The 17,618-nt window shown below is 39.4% G+C and overlaps 1 protein-coding gene across 3 annotated transcripts in view; it reads left to right on the top strand.

Annotated features, from left to right (window-relative positions):
- LOC144591976 (SWI/SNF-related matrix-associated actin-dependent regulator of chromatin subfamily A member 2-like) overlaps positions 1 to 17,618 on the top strand; it is a 99,832-nt gene that overhangs the window by 647 nt on the left and 81,567 nt on the right. For 2 of the 3 annotated variants that reach the window (XM_078396070.1, XM_078396071.1), the window contains exons 2-4: positions 7,202 to 7,463; positions 13,279 to 13,399; positions 14,033 to 14,359. In XM_078396070.1, coding sequence (XP_078252196.1) covers positions 7,236 to 7,463; positions 13,279 to 13,399; positions 14,033 to 14,359 — 676 coding nt within the window. In that variant the 5' untranslated portion in view covers positions 7,202 to 7,235. Of the gene's footprint in view, positions 1 to 7,201; positions 7,464 to 12,634; positions 12,760 to 13,278; positions 13,400 to 14,032; positions 14,360 to 17,618 lie in introns of those variants that run through there. The other variant, XM_078396072.1, reaches the window with a different exon arrangement.

The raw sequence follows: 17,618 nt of genomic DNA, 5'->3' as shown, positions 1-17,618 counted from the left end.
GCCAACCGGTCCGGCCCGACCCGGCCGCTTGATATTTTAACCGCGCGTCGCCCTGGAGAATTATTCTCTCTCGCGTTTTTATTTTTTGAGAACGGGCTTGGAGCGGGGTTTGGCGGCCTGTTGGGTCACAGGCACATGCAGGCCGCGGGGCGGGGCGGCGCCGCTACCAGCGCCCGGCGCTGTCTGGCCTCCGCCATTCCGAGGCCTAGGCCTGGCGGCGGCGGCGGTAGATTTATTTCCCCCTCCGAGCCGTGAGTTTGAAGCGAAGTGGGCGAAGTTATGTTAAACAAGCGCTGAACTCCCCGTGGCCAGGCCATAAGGCCAGGCCATAAGGAATGTTGTGGGATTGCTCCCCAACCCCTTTGAAGATCATCTGCTTGGGTTCATGTGTTTGCTTTTCTTTCTGCTGTGCTTGAAAAAACACTTTGACTTTCAGTCTAAAGGGCTTTTATACCCAACACAAGAAGTGTCGCCAGCAAGCATAATTTTGTAGTGACCGATGACCTACGTCGGGGAAAAAAATAGTCTGAGGAAAAAGTCAGTGTGAAAGTTTTACGGAAAATGTAGCAGTGCGTAACGTATTACATGTTAGTCTGCGAAAAGGACTGATGCAATGTGCTGATGGAACAGCTGAAGGAATTGTGTTGTGTGACAGTCTTAGCTTTCATTCATTAGTATTGCCAATTTCGCCGCATTGTGGTTCCTTTTTACGGTTATACATGTCGATACCAGAATGGTCTAAAAACGCAAAATGAATGTCCAAATTGTATTATATTGACGTCTCTGCTGTTTTATTCAATAAATATATCTGAGCTTAAATTTCCTTTTTCAAAAGTGTTGGTCATAAATTACTTTGAATTTTTTTAAAAAGTTTATACTTTGATTACTTAAGCTTTCATGATATTGATGGATTAATGGTGGAATTGGAAATGATGTCATCCTTTTTGTTAAATCGTTCCGAAGTCTACTTAATTTGTTTAGAAAAATACGTTCTATTTGGGGAACTAAATATAAAGTTCGACACAAAAAGCTGGAGTAACTGAGCGGGACAGGCAGCATCTCTGGAGAGAAGGAATATAAAGTTCAATTTCTAATTAATATACATAAGTCACATTGCTAATACGGAAATGTCATATTCTTGTTAAATTTAGGTGGATGGATATATGTTCAATGAGAATAGTACTTTTAAAATCATAAAGGTTCAGAAGGATGAAGAGGCCAATATGTGGTCAGCTCAATAGAACTGGATTTCATTTCTGTAATTCGGTTTTGGAAATGTTGGTGGTATAACATTAATTTAAAATACTAGTTTTGTGGAGAGTAGTGATTGTAAAAGACTGGATCTGATGTTATATCATGGTCAGGTTTTTTTAAAACTGCTGTTAAGGCAGATTTGCCAATACAATTTAAATATCACAGTTCTTGGGATCTTTTTTATTTTTAGTAGCTGTTATTAATTGCAAATAGAATGCAAATGAAATTGTACCATATCCATACCATACCATTTGCTACTTTAAAAAAAAATTTGTGCACAGAATATTCCAATGGTAAAATCTTTAATGCTAACTAGCAGAATCCAATGGCACTTTTAAATCTTTTGTCTGTGAATATACAGTACTAAGAGTATAAACAAAGGTATCTGTTCTGTTTATAATCTAATTATAGAGGTAATTCTTCCATCTGGGTAGCAATAGGGCAGCTAGTGGAGCTGTCGCCTCACAGCTCCAGCAGCCCAGCTTCAATCCTGCTGTTTATGTGCTGTTTGCATACTTTCCAGTGATCACATGATCAAATCTTCCAAATCCTAAAAATAATGGTAAGTAAATTGCCCTAGGTGTGTAGGTGAGTGGGAGCATCTGGGGTAAGTAGGCGAAAAGGTGAGGAAAAAAAATAGTATTTGTGTAAATGAGTGTTTAATGATTAAGTTGGACAGTAACCAAAAGGCAGTTTACTGTACCACATGACCCTTCTGTCCAGTAGACTTGTTTCATTTTATCTAGTGTCTTGTGGTCCTGTCACCTTCAAGCCTTTTTTTCTAAACAATTTGATTTAAATAATACAAACAATGATGAAAATTTTCCTCAGATTTTCTTAAAACTATTAATCGACACAGATTATTTGGCCACAAGAGACATAACTGTAGAGAAAAGAGTAGTTTTAGCACCCTAGATTTTGGTTCCTAATTCTGTAGGTTATGGGACTTAACACTGATTAAATCACCCTTTAGTCATCTTTGATCCCAATAATTTAACCCCCATTTAGTCAATTTCTTGTCATAATCCATCCTGGCAACATCCAGTACCCCTCCCCACTACAATCAGTCTGAAGAAGGGTGCCGGCTCGAAACATCACCTGTCCATTTTCTTCAGAGATGCTTCCTGACCCTCTGAGTTACTTTTTATGTCTATCTTGAGTATTGTGTTCAGTTTTGTTCATCCATCTATAGGGCGGATGTCATTAAGCTGGAAAGACTGCAGAAAAGATTTATGAGAATATTGTTAGCACTCAAGTCAAGTCAAGTCAAGTCAATTTATTTGTATAGCACATTTAAAAACAACCCACGTTGACCAAAGTGCTGCACATCTGACTAGGAAAAAAAAGAAACATACAGTGGCAGGCAGCCAAACACAACGGCGCGGCCATCTCAAGGGTCAGTTATAGGGAGAGATTGGGCAGGCAAGGACTTCATTCCTTGGAGCGCAGGAGGTTGATCTTACAGAGTTGATAAAATCATGAGGTGAATAGGTAGGATGACTGCACAAGATTTTTTTTGTCTAGGACGAGGAATCAAGAACTAGAGGGCATAAATTTAAAGTGACAGAAAAGATTTAATGGGAACTTGAGGGGCAACGTTTTCACAGAGGAAGAGGATGAGGCAGGTACAATAACAACATTTAAAAGACATGGAAGGAAAGGTTGAGGGATATGGGCAAAACATGGGTAAAAGGAACTAGATGGCGTGTCATGGTCGGCATGGACGATTTGGCAAAAGGGTCTGTATCCATGCTCTACAACTCTATATAGTAATCATTTTGTTCTAATGGAGCAGTAGTGATGGGAGGTGTGAGCGGCTCTTATTGCTGCTAGCTCCGCATTGTGCTAACATTTATCAGGCGTGACTACAAATTACTTTTGTCCATTGCCCATCCCTCTGTGGTTGCTCCTACTATGTTCTGCTCATATGTTTTGGATTATTGCTCTAAGATGTATGGCAATTCCATTTCCTTGTATAAGGGCGACTGCACGTTGTGTGTGCCAGAACCTATCTTTCATCCTGTGTATAACCCAAGCACTAACTGCCACTTGCATACCAATGATACCAAACTGCAGCCTACCTTTTAACATCACCTCATTTACTACTTTTGTTAGATTGCTTATAATATCTAATTGAATTTGGTTATCTAATTGAATTTGGTTCTCTAATAACTAACAGTTTTAGTTGAGTCCTCTTTCAGCTGGATAATGGAAAATTTGACGGCATTGTCTTCCATTTCCTTGCTGTTCCCTCTTTAGTCAATGTCTCAAGATGAAGCAAACCATACCCTTTGTTTACTGATATTAAAACATCTTTTGCCTGTTCGTGCCCACCCTCGCCTCCATCTCATCTGATAGTAGTCTCTTGTGCATCTTTGTCAGTTCCAAATTTGAATGCTCCTATCTTTGAGAATTCCCTAATGCAGTCCCCTAAACTGCATTCTCCATTATCACGAACAATTTGATAGTTCTACTGTTCATGTCATATTCAACTTTCCCACTTTACTTTTCAGACCTAAATTGGATCTGATCCGTGTGTCAGACTTAAAATGCTTATTCTCTTAGTTCATTCAATAGCCTCTCATGTGCCTCTTGCCGCAACATTCCTCAATAGTGCTGACGTTACTTTCAGCAATTCTTTGCTTTCCACCCAGTCTGATCAGACCCTATAAGAGCCTATACACCGATGAGCCAAAACATTATGACCACCTGCCTAATATGCTGTTGGTCCTCCGTGTGCTGCCAAAACAGCACCGACCCGCCAAGGCATGAACTCTACAAGACCCCTGAAGGTGTCGTGTGGTATCTGGCACCAAAACATTAGCAGCAGATCCTTCAAGTCGTGTAGGTTGCGAGGTGGAGCCGCCGTGGATCGGACTTGTCGATCCAGCACATCCCACAGATGTTCAATCGGATTGCGATCTGGAGAATTTGGAGGCCAGAACTGTGAACACTTCATCATGTTCCTCAAACCATTCCCGAACAATGTGTGCTGTGTGGCAGGGCGCATTATCCTGCTGAAAGAGGCCACTGCCATTAGGGAATACCATTGCCACGAAGGGGTGTTCCATGGTCTGCAACAATGTTACGGTAGGTGACACGTGTCAAATTGACATTCACATGAATGGCCAGACCTAGGGTTTCCCAGCAGAACATTGCCCAGAGCATCACTCTCCCTCCACTGGCTTGTCTTCCCACAGTCGGCTCGGACCAGACGGGACAGCATTCGTTGCCCTCGTGCATCGATGAGCCTTGGGCGCCCAACACACTGTCGCCGGTTTGTGGTTTGTCCCTCCTCGGACCGCTGTTTGTAGGTACTCGCCACTGCTGACCAGGAGCACCCCACAAGCCTTGCCGTTTCAGAGATGCTCTGACCCAGTCGTCTGGCCATAACAATTTAGCCCTTGTCAAAGTCGCTCAGGTCTTTACTCCTGCCCATTTCTCCTGCATCCAACACATCAACTTCAAGAACTGACTATTCACTTACTACCTAATATATCCCACCCCTTGACAGGTGCCATTGTAACAAGATAACCAATGTTATTAATTTCACCTGTCAATGGTCATAATGTTTTGGCTGATTGGTATGTTTTCCTAATGCGTCCTTGTAAGACCTTCTATGCTTCTAAGTAAATGGTTCTCTATAATACTGTCACTTGTTCTGAACTGCAGTGTTAGCGATCAGCATTGCTCATTTAAAAAGCTAGTATATTTAGTATGTGGTATTTGAATCATTTACCATTTGTTCTGGTCTTGATTTTGCAGTTGCATGCATCAGAACCTAATGGGTTGGAGCCCTAACCTGATATTTAAGTGCATCATTTTGCCTGGCAATCCAGCAGAATCAAGTATCTTTTGGATGGAATGCTAAACTTATTTACTGTTTCTTTTTGGGGACAGAGTCTATCTCTCATGTTCTTAAAACAAAAGTCATCTTATTCGTATGTTGAGTATAATGGTTAATTATTCATTGGACTTCTGAAATGTGGCGTTGGTTGCTTCAACAGAAATATCATAGTTATAAAGTATTTTCTTGTAACCATGAATATATGAGGCACAATATAAAACTCTTTTTTTTAAAGCTATAAATTGCTGTGAATGTTTATTTTTTAAAGAAAATATATGAAAGTGAAAATACAGGGCTTCCTTAGTGACCATAAAGCTGACGAATTTGTTGATAAATTTCATGCATTTATATAAGCTGAATATATTTTGTTTGGAATATGCTTGTATAGGTGGTAACAGCAGTTGCTTTACTTGTGAATTTGAGGCACACTAATGATTACCACTCAAATATCAATTGCATATCAGCCATTTCTCAAAAGCACAGATGATATTTTCTGGGGAATAAATAGGGTGGTGTGGTCAGTGGTAGTGATGGCAGCTATCAGCTTTTTTGGTCATGTTGGGAATTCGTGGAGTAGAGTAAAATAACACATCCATTTATTTTACTGCAGGAAGTAGACTTCCTGACAGTGGAGTTACTGAGTAAAGAAAAGGAACAAAGCAATTTGCTTTACTTGTTCCTTGATGCATGCAATTTGTTTTTCTGGTGCTCATGTGGGTTTACTTTAATTTCACGTGATTTACTTGCTCTGAATGAGTATCCATAATTCTACTGCCAGGTGAACTAAAAGTTAGAAATGTTAAACTGGACATATTTAAATGGCATTTGACGTTTTGCTTGGCACAATTTAATCTTTTACATTGAATTGATGTACCTAATCTGCGAGGATCTGAATTCAGTGCAGAGATGTAACTTTTCACTTCCATGTTATAAGGTTGCTGTTTCCAGTTCAGGATTCTTGAAGGAAATTGCCCATGTTGTTTTTATTAATGACTATGTCAGAAAGGAATCCTCTATTCAACAGATCTTGGTTTAATAAATTCAAAAATAGACTGAATTATTAAAAAAATTACTGGAAGTTTGCTGGTGATTTCTTTTTATTTTTCTTCAATGTTTCCTCTTTTAAATAAGGAATTTAACTGAAATGAAAATTGACAGGTGCTAATTTCAAAGCTTGATATTAAAAGAGTATATTCTTTGTTCCATTTTACTGAATATTTCACTTTTATTAAATGTTACAGCAAGCTGGAACCTTCAAAAAAGCCACTGCTACCCCAAACAATTGCTAGGATACTGTAATGACGAGTTGTTTTCATTCCATATACATGATCTAGAAAATATCAATGCTATAGTCGTGAAAACCTTAAAATCTGCTTCAATCTTTCACTGTTTTGCAAACATTTTATTTTTGTTTATTGTTTGCCCCTATTGCGTGGAATTCTGTATAATTTTGCAAATTCCATGGAAAATTCAAGAGCCCTTGGGGCTGTGGTAGTAATCGGGAATAAAATAGATTAAGATAATTTCTACAATCTGCTTCAAAGCCTGCCAAAGGAAGAAAAAATATCTAAAATGACAGCCCTCATGTCTTACGCATATATTTTTGCCAACATTATTTTTCTGTTTTTACTCGAATATGAATTGTGGGTAGTCTAGCATGAAAGCACAGATGTTGGAATGCATAATGTGGGTAAAACGATGCCATCTTCTATACTTTAGTTTTTGCAAAGGAAATGGACACATTAGACATGCAATTTGATAGTGTTAGTGTAAAATGGCACTTGCCGCCTATTTTTACACAAACAGATTTTACACAAATCCAGAAGTTGTATAATGATTGTTATGGAATGATTATTCAGTGGAACAATTTTGAGAACATAAAGAAAAATGAATAGTTAAAAGCTTTATGTTCATGTGTATGTGTGAACATATTTCATTTTAGATCTTGATTCAGAACAGGCAGTGAGGTGTATTTCATACATGTCATTTGTTTTGTTATTTAAGCAATTGAATGTAGAGGGCAGAAGAGAGTTGTTCATTGTAAAATGGATAATTTGCTACGTTATATTTTCATTTTCCAATTTTATTTTTCTTTGACAGAAATTCTTCAAGTTAAAAAGCAAAACTGGCATAGATGTCGACACCTACAGATCCCACAGGTGGGATGCCTCACCCTGGACCGTCTCCAGGACCAGGTCCATCTCCTGGACCAATTCTAGGCCCAAGTCCAGGACCAGGACCATCACCAGGCTCTGTACACAGTATGATGGGTCCAAGTCCAGGACCACCGAATGTAACTCATTCAATACCATCGCAAGCTCCAAGTGAGTTTCAGCAGGATAGCATGCACCAGATGCATAAGGTAAATGTCTCGAGAATATCAAAAATATTACTTTCAAAATATGTAACGTGCACTGCTTAATTTGTTGTGGTTTGATTTAGTACGATAGATTGGACCTCTGTATTATAACTCATACATTTGATTAGACCTTTGTATTTCTAAAAATAATTTGATTTGACTTTTATTGAGTTTGATAGACCTGAGCATTTCTTTAAAAATATCTTTTTTTTGGATTTGCATTTGTTTTCTTCATCTATTGCGCTGGTTGCTACTTTTTTGGTGTTTATTTGGTATAGCAAAATGCAACACAATACATTAGTAAATCAGTGGTTAGATCGCAGCTAGCACATTTAACGATAAAATAAATCTTTCACATGGGTCTGGAATTAATGATGTGTGGCACTGATTTTTCATTGTAAATTCTTGACAATCAGCATTCAGATAATATGAAATTAAAATGCAGATTATATTTAGCATTGAATCAAGTCTCTGATCTATCGAGCTTTTTAAATAAAAATGCCTGCCAACAAATAACATTTAAGAAAAATCTGTTATGGCCACTACTGATTATTAGTGGTAAATTCTGAGGTATTTCCAAAGAAATGGCAAAAATATTTAGCCTTAACCTTAAAAAGTTGTAATGATATTTAAGATGGAAATTGGAAGATAAGCTTGCTGCAGGATTGATCCTGCACATACAAAAAAAAATAGTTTTCGAAGTGTTAGCAAAGGCAATATTACGTGTATATTAAAAAATCATTACTAAAGGGAATAGGCAGGCAGCTTACATGATTCCTGTGTATTAAAGGGAGATGGAACAAATCCAGGGATTTGAGAGAGCAATCAGTTTAAAGTCAATGGTCAGTTATAAAACATAATTATTCTAAGAAAAACATCTAGAAACTGAAAATATAAAATAGCAGCACAGAATTCTAAAGTGAAGTCCAGGGTTACCAACTTTATTGAATACTTTGAGAAGGTAACTAAAGAGTAAGTGAGGCTAATGCATCTGAATTTTCTCAAGGCTTTTATGGTATTACATAAGAGAGTTATGATGAAGGTCAAAATGCACAGAGAATGCAGCAGTAGCAGAATGGATTGAAGCTGACTATGAAACAGGAAAACCTGAGTAGACTCGCAAATGTTCTGAAGTGGGATTGTATAAATAGGATCACTATTATTGAGTGGAATTAAGATGGGTAAGAGTTGAATTTTATTGATTTATGCAAGATGGAGAAAAGCTAGATGGGGAGTTTGGACTAGGGAACATAATCTAAAAAATTAGAATTGTTTATTTTGTCTATGAGTGGGAATTGTTCCTGCACTCCATTGATGCAGGGTTTGCAACATTCTTCCTCAAATGACATTAAATGCAAGTTAAATGGTTATTAGCAGTAAACTCTTAAGGTATTTCCACTGAAATGGCAAAAATATTTAATAATTATTTAGCCTTAGCATTGGATTTCAGTATCTATTGGATTTCTTTAATCAAATCTATTAGCTTAATGTCACAAATTAGCCACGTTCTCATAAAATACTGAAATGATTCAGTGGGTACAATAAGCTATTGTTTTTATGTTCACCATTTACATTAACCATGTGGATTCTCAATTCAGAATTGTAATTTTAAAAATTGCAAGTGGCTCTTCATTGGTGAATGTATTATCTGTGGTGATACAGGAGAGGCTTGTAACAAAATATAAGGAGTCTTTAATAAGCATGTTGAATTTCTATCCAATTAGACATTTAAATAAGGTGAGATGATGGATTTTAGTAGGGGGAAATTTTATTTTTCTTGAAAAACAAATAGAGGATTAGAGGGATCTGAGGAAATGGATAACACAAATGATTAATGCAGGTTCACACACTGAGAAGTTTAAATCTATCTACAACATTTGTACCCTTTAGTGGTCAAGGGAATCATCGATAACAATTGTATATGAATTATGCTATTTTAATTAATATTTGGATTGTGGGAATTTGAAGCTGTAAACATGGAATTCTATTTCATGGATCTTAAACTGGAGAAAATTGTTGATATAGTTTTAATTTTACAATTATCCAAATGGCATATTACTTCAAACAGTGGCATTGACGATAGATATCAAATGCAGGAGCATTCCAGCATAATACCCGCTGTAACTCAGCGAGTCAGGCAGCATCACTGGAGAAAAGGAATATGTGACGTTTTGGATCGAAACCCTTCTTCAGACTGAAGGATAGAGAAGGCCGAAATAAAACAGGGCTGGCAACAGATGAACTCTGGAAGGGTAGAGTCTATAATGTCCAATATTTGGCTGGGGAAGATGTGCTAACAACAAGGATACGAGGATTTGAACAGTAGAACTAGTAGGACAACTAGGATGGGGGAGAGTGGTAGAGAGGGGGGGGAAGAGGAATGCAGGAGTTATATGCATTTAGAGAAATCAACGTTCATACTGCTGGATAGACACAAAGCTGGAGTAACTCAGCGGTTCAGACAGCATCTCTGGAGAAAATGTATAGGTGATGTTTCAGGTCGAGACCCTTTTACAGACTGAGTCAGGGGAAAAGGAAACGAGAGATGCAGACAGTGATATAGAGAGATATAGAACAAATGAATGAAAGATTTGCAAAAAAGTAACAGTGATAAAGGACACAGGCCATTATTAGCTGTGAGCTAGGTGAAAACGAGTTACAGACAATGAGACAACTGCTGGGTTGTACATTGCCCAAGCAAAATGGGAGGTGCTGGTCCTCCAATTTGTGTTGTGACTACCATATAAATATTTTCCTACTTCAAGGGTGAAATAATGTTATGGGCCCATGTGTTGTCAATCAATAGAGCTCAAATCGTGGATCAGTTGATACCTCCAAATCATTTTCTCATGGATATGTTACCTTTTTTAATAATTTGTAAAGGATTCTTGAAAGATTCAAAATATCTGGTCAATGTAGTCATTGTTATCACATACTGTCTGTCGATTAAAATATATGACCAGGTAAGCTATATTTATTGTTTTTGTAGGTTAGCTAGTGAATTTGAAAAATCAATTGGTTATGTTCAGATATTTGCTTAGATTAATTGTGGATATGCTTAATGACCCTTACAAATCGAAAGGGGGATACTGTGCTTGTGCAAATTAATTGAAAAACAGGTTGATATTGATTTTTTTTTTCATGTGATGAGGTTCTATGTCCACCATTTGTTCTTGTACTTTCTAAAACCTGATAAATCTCACCAAGAAAGTTCCCTGGTCATTTTCATTCTCTGGGTATTCATTTTCCAGTAATTTCTGTGAAATTTGCTTCAGTTGGATGTATGGCAAAAAAAAAAGTGGTGTACACCTACAAATCTAAACACCAATAGAAATTGACGAACCTAATTCATGATTGCAAAGTTGGTAGGTGTGAGCCAAGCTTCTATATCCAGGATTATTAAGCAAAGGTCTGCAACTGCATAACTAATGCCCAAGAGGACAGGCAGGTGCTGCTGTGAAAGGAAGGCGACTCGAAGAGAATCGGGAAAGTAAGAAGGATTCGATAAAGACAAGTGATGCCCTGAAGAAAGAATCGGAGTCAGCAGACGTCTCAATGTCAAGCGACGTGCACCAATGCCTCATTGATGTTGGTCGTATAGCTAGAAGACCTGTGAAAAAATAACTTCTATCTGCTGCGATGAAGACAAAACAATACATGTGGTCCTTACAATATAAAGTTTGGCTATGCGAGGACTGAGAAAAGTGTTACTCAGTGATGAGAGTTGTTTCCTGGTTCAGGAACATAGCCTACATGTTCCGAGATCAGTTGGAGAGCCGGTGAGAAAATGCCATGTAGACCTGTCCATCAAATATCTTGAAAATATGTTTTGGAGTTTCAGCTACTATGGTGTTTGTTCGCTGCACCCAGCTGACAGATGATATCACCGCAATATATCGATGAATTGAAAACAGTGGTGCCGGAGATGACGAAGACTATTCCAGGAGGATCTGGATATTCCAGCAAGACCTGCACCGTGCCACACATCAAAGATGGACCCAGTTTTTCCATCAGATGAGGATAATGTCTGCAACTGGCTTAGTAACTCGTCTGACCTGAATTTGATTGAGAATTTGTGGGTAATTATCCCTCAATTATCTCTCAAGGAGAGACTGAAAGGAAAATTCTGTACCATGAGACAGAAGCTCAGCAATCCCATAATTTAGCTGTGGTAGGGAAATGATAAAATCCTCAGGAAATGTCAGAATCTGGTTGATTCCATGCTGAATTGTGTCAAAGACTTGATAAGGAACCATGGTGGACATATAATATAATGTACTAAAGACAAAATGGTGCAATGGTAATGAGTAAAACGTAGCTCTGTGGCATGCATATTGACTTATTATATCAGAGTGTATATTTGATTCAATAAATTTTCATAAAGATGTATTATATACTCTAGTCTTTGAACACTAGACTAAGTCACAAATCACAAATTTCTGACTTGCAGAGTAGATCCAGCTGAACCCAACTCCCAACTGGTGTGTGTATTCATGTTTGAAGCTTATTGCAAGTATTCAATCTAATTGCACTCTGGATATTTGGATATTGCCAATATGATGAGTAAAACCTCTTAGCTGCCTCCCAATTCATAGTTAAGTAATCTTGTGAATCTTTTAAAGAATCCTAGTGGGATTAATTGAGAATTAATTGGTGGCATAAACACTAGTGATTAAAAGGATATTTGTAAAAACGAACTGGACATAGAAAATAGGTGCAGGAGTAGGCCATTTGGCCCTTTGAGCCAGCACCGCCATTCAATATGATCATGGCTGATCATCCAGAATCAGTACCCCGTTCCTGCTTTCAGACAAGTATAGAAGTGGAGAAAAAAAACATTAAGGTTGAGATGTGGCATATAAATTGGGAGGAAACTCCTGGAACATAAACATCAACACAATCTAATTGGTTTGATGGCTGGCTTCTGTGCTACTTTTAAAATATTTTAATGTAAATGAGTTTCTAAATGCCATGTCAACTCAAATCTCTTGCAATATTTTGGGTGAGGCTAGCGACACAATGTGTTTGAGCGCAGTACTTTATTAGTTAGATGACGAGCCTTCAATCTAAACTTATAATTAAGGTGCAAAACACTTGCCAGCTCATGCCAAACTGATGATTGAGAGCTAGAGATTAAAGCCGTGAATTCTTGTATTACTCCTAGCATTTAACACGGGGGTTGTTTGCTGATCCACCCTGATGATCTTGAGTTTAGCCAAATCTGATTTGGTTTGGGGTGGTCAAATCTAGAATCGATGTCAGGAGTGGGCAAGAGGCGAGTGGAAGAATAAGTCCGCAGGTTAGTAAATTTTAGGTGTCTGTTTTTTAACCAGTTTCTGTCCTGTTTCAATTATTGCATGAAACTTACTTCATTTCATGTAACGTGTGAGCACCAATCTCAATTCAAATCATTTATAATTGGAATAAGATGCACTTGTACCATAAGTAGGTATGACTAAGAGTTTTTGGATATTTGTGGTTTGTAATTATTTTCCTGTGCTCAAGTGATCCTTACTTTACTGAAAAACTGAGCAAGTGATTAGATTCCCTTTTTCGAACTCAAAACTAGAAATTATTAATATATATTTTAATTGTTCCAATGACACTGATAATCTCTGTGACAAGCGAATAAAGGGTGAAATGGTGTAATGGATATGTACCATCCAATGTAAAACATTAAGATAATGTTGATTGCCGTCATCTTCAAATCCATTTTAACTTGAAGGCATGCTGCTGAAGGAAAGGAGCCAATTTAATTGGTATAACTTATTTCTTGAGCAAAGGATAAATGTGTGTCATTTGGCTTATTTCCCTCTAGCCGATGGAAGCAATGCATGACAAGGGGATGACTGATGAAATGCATTATGGTCAGATGAGAATGAGGCCTGCTCATACAGGCATGGGCCCGCCACAAAGTCCCATGGATCAGCATTCTCAAGGTATGCACGAAATGTATTGTGTGAAGTATTTCTTCTCCATATCTTTTGTTCATCCTTCACTTTTCAGAATTTTTTTTTCTGATGCATTAATTTAAATTTTGCTTTTGGTAACAATGGGTATTTTATTTTTGACTAATCTATAATATTTTGCATCTACCATAGATTTTCTCTTATTGTACTGCTGGTATATTTTTGTTGATTAGCTCACAATAAGATGGTAGAACTTAGACCTGGAAGAAGGAAGACTATAAATAAAAACAAGAAAACACCTAAATATCTGGAAATTAAAAAGTTCAGAAAACTCAACTAACCTATTGTAAATGAATATTAAAGTTAATTTAATTATTAAATCTCATTAACCATAGCCTGAATATATTTTTGTCTGTAATTTTCCATCTCAGTAACTGAAATTGAGTTTGTATCACTAGTCTTTCTTGTATTTCATTGCCTTTTAAAAACAAATTTGATAGCCTTGCATTTTTTTCTCAAGTGCAGTGAGTAAGGACTAACCATAATGCTTTGCTGTATGATTCTGTGATTGTATTTTATGATAAATTTTATACGATGTTGAGAGTATTTTGAATCCATTTTTTGTGTTTGGAATTTGATTACTCAGGTATTTTGTCCATGCAGGCTATATGTCTCCTCATCCATCTCCTATAAGTGTACCGGAGCATGCACCCAGTCCAATGTCAGCAGGGGGTCCCACTCCTCAGATACCACCAACCCAGGCCACACCGGTATTACAAGGAGATCCGCAGGTTATGGGTCAGCAAAACAGAGGTCCTTCACCTTTTAATCCAGTTCAGCTTCACCAATTAAGGGCACAAATTCTGGCTTATAAAATGCTGGCCAGAGGACAACCATTACCAGATAACCTGCAGCTCGCTGTTCAAGGGAAGCGGTCACTACCAAGTATGCAACAGCAAGTAGCACCCATTGCTTACAACAGACCACCAAGTAAGTTATCAAATTAATTTTATTGTTTTCGTATAGAAAACGGTATTCACTTTGTAAATGTATTTTCTGATTTTGAGGCAAAAATGAGATTTGCCTTGATTTTGTTTCAGCATCTAGGCAGTAAAACTTTTCATGGATTGGGTGGGGGTTGAGGTCTGGGAATTGGGAAGTGCAAAATATTTTTCTATCTTAATCTGTTGAAATCTTATTCGAATAATTAAGTTATATTTTATTTTGATAACTTGCAATCTTTATTGCAAGAAATATTGAACTATTGCCATTGATTCGTCAGTATCCAAATTGAGAGAACTCTTTATCTTGCAACAAATAATACATGGGGCTGGGTCAAATGGAAGTGGCTAATTCTGTCATCTTGGGGTACATCGGTCCCAGGTTTTGATAGAATGAGTCCAGACCCACAGTCTCAAATTTATATTTCAAAGCCGAGTTACACTGAACTTCAATTAGTTCCATTTGGAGTTCCTCCGGCACATCTGATGCTGCGTTGATGGCAAATGGCGAGCAAAATAGTGAGAATTTCTTCTCAAGCTGAGTGAAAACTTGGAAACAATTCTGAAACTCACTTTTCAGCCGTGATATTTTGTCCTTGTACCTGTCCATGTTGTCATTATTCCCATGAACAAGACGCGCAGACTGCAACAAGGGGAAATGAGTTGGGTTGCTCCGGTATAGTTGCATCTCCCACAGGCCTAATTTAATTTGAAAGGCACGAATGCTGTCGTAGTGTTTCGTAACAAGTTTGTTGCGGCCTTGCATGTTAACATTAAGCACATTTAAGTGCTCAGTTATATCCACCAAAAATGCAAGATCATGAAGCCAATCTGAGTCTTTCAACTCTGCCACTGGCTTCCGTTTCTCGTTCATGAATAGTCCAATTTCCGCACGTAATTGAAAAAAACGTTTGAGCACAACCCCTAAGCGGGCTTCAGTGTGGCAGGGTGTCCAATATTACTTTCGGACAAAAAGTGTCAAATTGCCGATGGTTGAGTCCCTTGGCTCTAATAAAATTAACCGTTTTGATTACTACATCCATGACATTGTCCATTTTCAGGCTCCTGCTACATAACGCCTCGGTGTATAATACAATGAAAATTCCAGAAATTCTGCTCTGGATTCTCTGTCTGAACTTTCTCTCTGAGTTTCGCAACAACACCTGCCTTTTTTCTGACCCTGGACGGTGCACCATCTGCTGCCATGCTGACTGCGTGACTCCAGTCAACCCCCAGTCTGTCCAAGGCCTCTACGAGATTGTTTGCCATTGTGGTGTTTGTCATGGGCACTATCTCCACAAACTCCTCGGTGACGGTCAAAGATGCATCAACACCACGAATAAATATTCCCAATTGAGCTACATTAGTCACACGGTTCTCTCATCAATTGCAATAGAGAAGGCAATAAATGACTTCACTTTGTCTTTTAGTTTATTGTTCAAATCTTCTGCGAGGTCCCTGGTTCTCTCTGCCAGAGTATTTCTTGACAAGTTGATATTACCAAAAGCTTGTCTCTTCTCCGGGCACACCAGCTCAGCCGCCGACAGCATGCATGCTTTGATGAATTTCCCCTCCGATTATGGCTTCGACGCAGCAGCTATTTTGTTGGCAATAATATCATAGCATATCATATATATACAGCCGGAAACAGGCCTTTTCGGCCCTCCAAGTCCGTGCCGCCCAGCGATCCCCGTACATTAACACTATCCTACACCCACTAGGGACAATTTTTACATTTACCCAGCCAATTAACCTACATACCTGTACGTCTTTGGAGTGTGGGAGGAAACCGAAGATCTCGGAGAAAACCCACGCAGGTCACGGGGAGAACGTACAAACTCTTTACAGTGCAGCACCCGTAGTCAGGATCGAACCTGAGTCTCCGGCGCTGCATTCGCTGTAAAGCAGCAACTCTACCGCTGCGCTACCGTGCCGCCCACAGCTCCATCATGAGTCTCTCGACTTTTGGTGAACACTGTTGTATTTTCAGAACTCCTTCAAGCTTGTTTACCTTTTGCGTTTTGAGTCGTCCTGCGTACTTGTCATATTTTTCTCCGTGTGACATCTCATAGTGTCGTTTGATATTGTACTCTTTTGCCACAGCCACTTGTTGCGAGCATATCAGACACACAGGTTTGCCATTTACCTCACAAAAGAAAAAAAGATCTTTCCAATTATCGTTGAATATTTGACCTTCGATGTCAACTTTTCTTTTCTTGGAAATCATTTAGAACCACAGCAGCAAACAGTCTCAGCCCTGCTACAGGTGTTACTTACCCGAGTACTCTGTGTGTTCATACTGTGTCTGACGATGTAAGTGGGACCCAAGTGGTCTTCAGTGCAGGGTAGTTAACTGCCGCCTATTGTTTTCTAAGTACACACAACAAGCTGCCGGCGCAGCAGGTGGCACAGACAGCGGTGACAGAGAGAGCGGCTGCTGTACAGATACATAATAAATGGTCGTGAATATACTTTTTTTCCCCAAATCATCGCGCGAGCAGGATTGGACCCCTTAGTGCCAAGCAGCCGGGCCATTGCCGACCACAGCTCGGAGGTGAACTGCGCACCTCGGTCGGAGGAGATATCTGCCAGCATGCCAAAGCGGGCGATCCAGTGGGCGGTGAGGGCACGTGCACAGGTCGCAGTGGAGGTATCCGAGAACGGGATGGCTTCCGGCCATCTCGTGAATCTGTCCACAATGGTGAAGAGGTGGGTGACACCCCTGGACGGGGGCAGCGGTCCAACGATGTAGACGAGGATGTAGTCAAAACGTCAGTGTGTCAGGGCGAAGCTCTGCAGCGGCGCCTTGATGTGTCGCTGAATCTTTGAGGTTTGACAGGGGATGCACGCTCTGGTCCAGTTGCTGACCTATTTGCACAACCCGTGCCACATGAACTTGGCTGCCATCAGTGCCTTTGCTTTCCAGATGGAAGGGTGAGCTAGGCCATGAACCATGTCGAAAATCCGGCGACGCCAGGCAGTGGGGATGATGGGTCTTGGCTTTTTCTTGGGTTTGAGGCAGCAGAAATTATGTAACGCCCTCCAGGCGCTGTAGCCAGTGCAATGTGCTGTTGTCGAGGGCCGTGAGGTCTACCCCTCCACCCGGGGAGCGGAGGACAACGCAGTCGAAAATGACGTGCTGCGCTGTTTGCTAGTCTGCTCCACACACGCAGGCTGCTGATGAATGCAACCCCCAATGATGCATGTTGGCGTTGAACTGGCCGATCCATGTACAGAGCCGGTTCAGG

This window comes from Rhinoraja longicauda, chromosome 3 (genome assembly GCF_053455715.1).
Source record: "Rhinoraja longicauda isolate Sanriku21f chromosome 3, sRhiLon1.1, whole genome shotgun sequence".
Lineage (NCBI taxonomy): Eukaryota > Metazoa > Chordata > Chondrichthyes > Rajiformes > Arhynchobatidae > Rhinoraja > Rhinoraja longicauda.
The sequence above is the reverse complement of the archived record's forward strand: the minus strand, read 5'-3'. Positions and strand labels throughout refer to the sequence as shown.